The 3,318-nt window shown below is 40.3% G+C and overlaps 1 protein-coding gene across 1 annotated transcript in view; it reads right to left on the bottom strand.

Annotated features, from left to right (window-relative positions):
• The window catches only part of mpv17l (MPV17 mitochondrial membrane protein like), a 5,097-nt gene extending 3,653 nt beyond the window's left edge, over positions 1-1,444 (bottom strand). Inside the window, exons 1-2 of the mRNA XM_084071901.1 lie at positions 1,307-1,444; positions 481-824 (exon numbers count right to left, since the gene is read on the bottom strand). Of these exons, the coding sequence (XP_083928027.1) occupies positions 481-787 (307 nt within the window). The 5' untranslated portion in view covers positions 788-824; positions 1,307-1,444. The remainder of the gene's footprint in view (positions 1-480; positions 825-1,306) is intronic.
• Positions 1,445-3,318: the final 1,874 nt, after the last annotated feature.

The following is a 3,318-nucleotide window of genomic DNA, read 5'->3' on the forward strand; positions in this document are numbered from 1 at the left end:
ACTTTAGTTAGTTACTTTGTAGATTTTGATTATTATTACAAAACATACATTAACCACTTCAGCCCTTTCTAAACTTTGGCTATTTGAAAATAGCTGATCTACAAGCTCACAACACGTCAACGTGTAAGATCTACTGATCTGTAGATCTGATATTTTCAAAAGATTTTTAATACATTTTAGACATATGATAACTTGTGAAACGGGACATTCTGCATAATGAGTATTCTACTTTTGGTACTTTAAGTACATTTTGATAACAATAATTTTGTACTTTCACTAGTAAATTTAGAATTCTGGACTTTTACTTGTAACAGTCTACATTGCAGTATTGATACTTTTACTTGAGTAAGAAATGTGAGTATTCTTTCCACCTCTGTCTTGATCCTGATACTATTGTGGGCCACTTTTACTAGTAAAAGATGTGAGCGTAGGCTACTTCCTCCACCACTGGTCATGTTGATGATGTTGACTGTGTCTTACCGGTGTAGAAGACACTGGTTGCCAGGGGCGAGGCGAAGCTCTGGTCCAGGAGCAGTTTCCTCAGCACCATGCCGGCAGATTTCCCCGGGAAACGCTGCTCCAGCGCGCGCAGCCAGAAGTAGTTGAAGTTGCCTTGGAAGCTGATGGCCACGATGGCCACGTGCCGCGTGTGTCTCCAGTCGATGTACTCTTCTTGTGCCATGACCTGATGGACAAGGTCGCCGCCAGCGAACAGGCAGCCATACAGAGTGACATTGGCCAGCCAGGGAAAGCGTTTAGCTGCCTCCCTCAGCACAGCTCTCCTCATGTTTTACGCACAGTGTCCTTACGCACAGAACCCTAAACTGTAAACCAAGGGGTACGCATGTCAGATACAGTCATTTGACTAATAGGCCCTGTGGTATAAGTGCCACAAAGAATGTGCTTTAAGTAGCCTACTTGTTCTTAGGTAGGCTACTTTTGTGGTTCAATGTTTTAAATATATTTTAAATATATCTTAAATATATAACTTCTATTCCACAGACATCTCTCATTAAAATTATTTGACAGCTTTCTGTTTGCTACTTTTTCTCCAACTTTACCAGCTGCAACATTAAAGTGATGAATGCATTACCAATTAGGCTACAATCCAGTAATAAGCCTATGATTGTGAAATGAGCACTTTTTATGTTAGTTTTTTTGTTTACTCTAGTACAATTTTGAATACAAATAGGACTTTTACGCGTAACAAAGTAGCTGTTTCTACAGTGTTGCTAAGTAGGCTAGAACATCAGAGTAGGATATAGGCTATACTCCTTCCATCACTGAATAAATGAATGAATCAAACCTGCCATGGTTGCCCCCCAAGGAGTCAGTCAATCAGTTCGATCCACGAGTTTTAACAAGAAAGAATGACGATCTAGATGAGAATTCTGTCTCAGGTCGTTGTTATTCCTCGTCGACGTTTGGCTGTAAGTGAATCAGGTGCTCTGCGTGTGTGTGTGTGTGTGTGTGTGTGTGTGTGTGTGTGTGTGTGTGTGTGTGTGTGTGTGTGTGTGTGTGTGTGTGTGTGTGTGTGTGTGTGTGTGTGTGTGTGTGTGTGTGTGGGTGTGCCAAATCCGTGCGCTAATCTGTGGGATTGTCCTCGGGAGTGCTTCTCCCTTTTACACTTTATAATCCTGAGTGTTCAATGAACTCCGAGAGGTTACACATGACAACCAGGTTCCATTTTTACCCTCTCTGAGTTACATACAGACCCTTTGACAGTGTGTTTGTGTTTACATTTAATCACTTTTGGATAATTGAATGCTTAGTTACTCCAGTCTGGGACTTTATTGTTTCAATTGTGGTCATATACAATGAATTCATTTAGTATATTAACATATAATACATGTCATCAACAAATACAAACTATATGGGAGAACATAACTGATAACACTAAAAACACTGTAAAGGTCCTTGGTTAACTGTGTAGAAGAATATAACTATAACATTACCATTTCCCTGAGGACTTTTCTATTATCATCTATTGCAGGGGTCTTCAACAGGGGGTCCGGGACCCCTAGGGAGTCCTCGGAGTAACTACAAGGGGTCTGCCAAATCTTTGAGTGATGGATAACATATTAGCCGAAAATAAATTCTGACAGGTAACTGTAGAGGGGAAAAAGAGCAGACCAAGTACAGAGCCAACGGTCAAGTTGACTAAATATTGAGGGTTTAAAACTGGCTAACTGTCTGAAATTACACAATAACGTGAATCCAAGAAAAGATCATGTGTGTCAAACAATTCTATGAAGCTCTCTCTGAAATCTGTGAAAATATTTAATCTCCAACACAGTTTTATACATTATGTCAGTGGTTCTCAAACTTGTTCATGTCAAGGACCCCCAAATTGACACTTATTAGCCCGCGGACCCCCATTTGAAAAGATATGCCAGGGACCCCCATAAGAGAAGATTGGCTCTAGCACTGATTCTCAACCATTTTAATTTCAAGTACCCCCAGTTTGACATGCATTAGGCTATGGACCCCCATTTAACGGCATTTCTATCTCTGGGACCCCAATTTATTGTAAAATCAATGTTAATTTAACTCTGAGAGCGCCATTTGTACACTACATTTGGTTCCTAACTATCCATCATTTAGCTGGGTACCCCCTGGAACTCCCTCAAGGACCCCTGGGGGTCCCCGGACCCCACTTTGAGAACCAATGGTGTAGCCTACTGTGATCTCTCCTCAGTACCACCGCTAGGTGGAGCACTAACCCCAGCACCAAAGCTCTGATCGCACCCATGATTCAGTTTTATTGATCAAATAGATATTTTGAGCACATGTGGTGGATCTGACCTTGAGTGTACATCTGAGTCACTATATTTTACAATGAGCAGAAACAAAAACCTATTTCTTAAATTAATCAAGACAATGGCTTGCAGGATAAAGGATAATAATATATATAATAAGTAACATTTAAATATTATTAAACTAATAATAATAATAATAATAATAATAATAATAATAATAATAATAATAAATCCTAATCTAATCTGATGATATGATATGATATGATATGATATGATATGATATGATATGATATGATATGATATGCCTAAGATTTCGCCTGGCTCTGACTGTTAATTACGTGTTTCACACACTCACAGACACACGCACGCACACATGCGTATGCACGCTTTCCGTATCCGCTCTAGACAGGATATGTAAACTGCAAAGTGAATTGATGCCTCGAGTCGATGGTTCTCTGGTCAGGGGGCGGGTGCAGCGAATGCCTTTATCTGATTGGCGTTTTACGCAATCGATCACGACGCTGCTCTGATCTCCTGTCTGTGATTGGCTGTTGGCAGA

This window comes from Gymnoscopelus microlampas (assembly GCF_963454915.1).
Source record: "Gymnoscopelus microlampas genome assembly, chromosome: 11".
NCBI classification, from domain to species: Eukaryota; Metazoa; Chordata; class Actinopteri; order Myctophiformes; family Myctophidae; genus Gymnoscopelus; species Gymnoscopelus microlampas.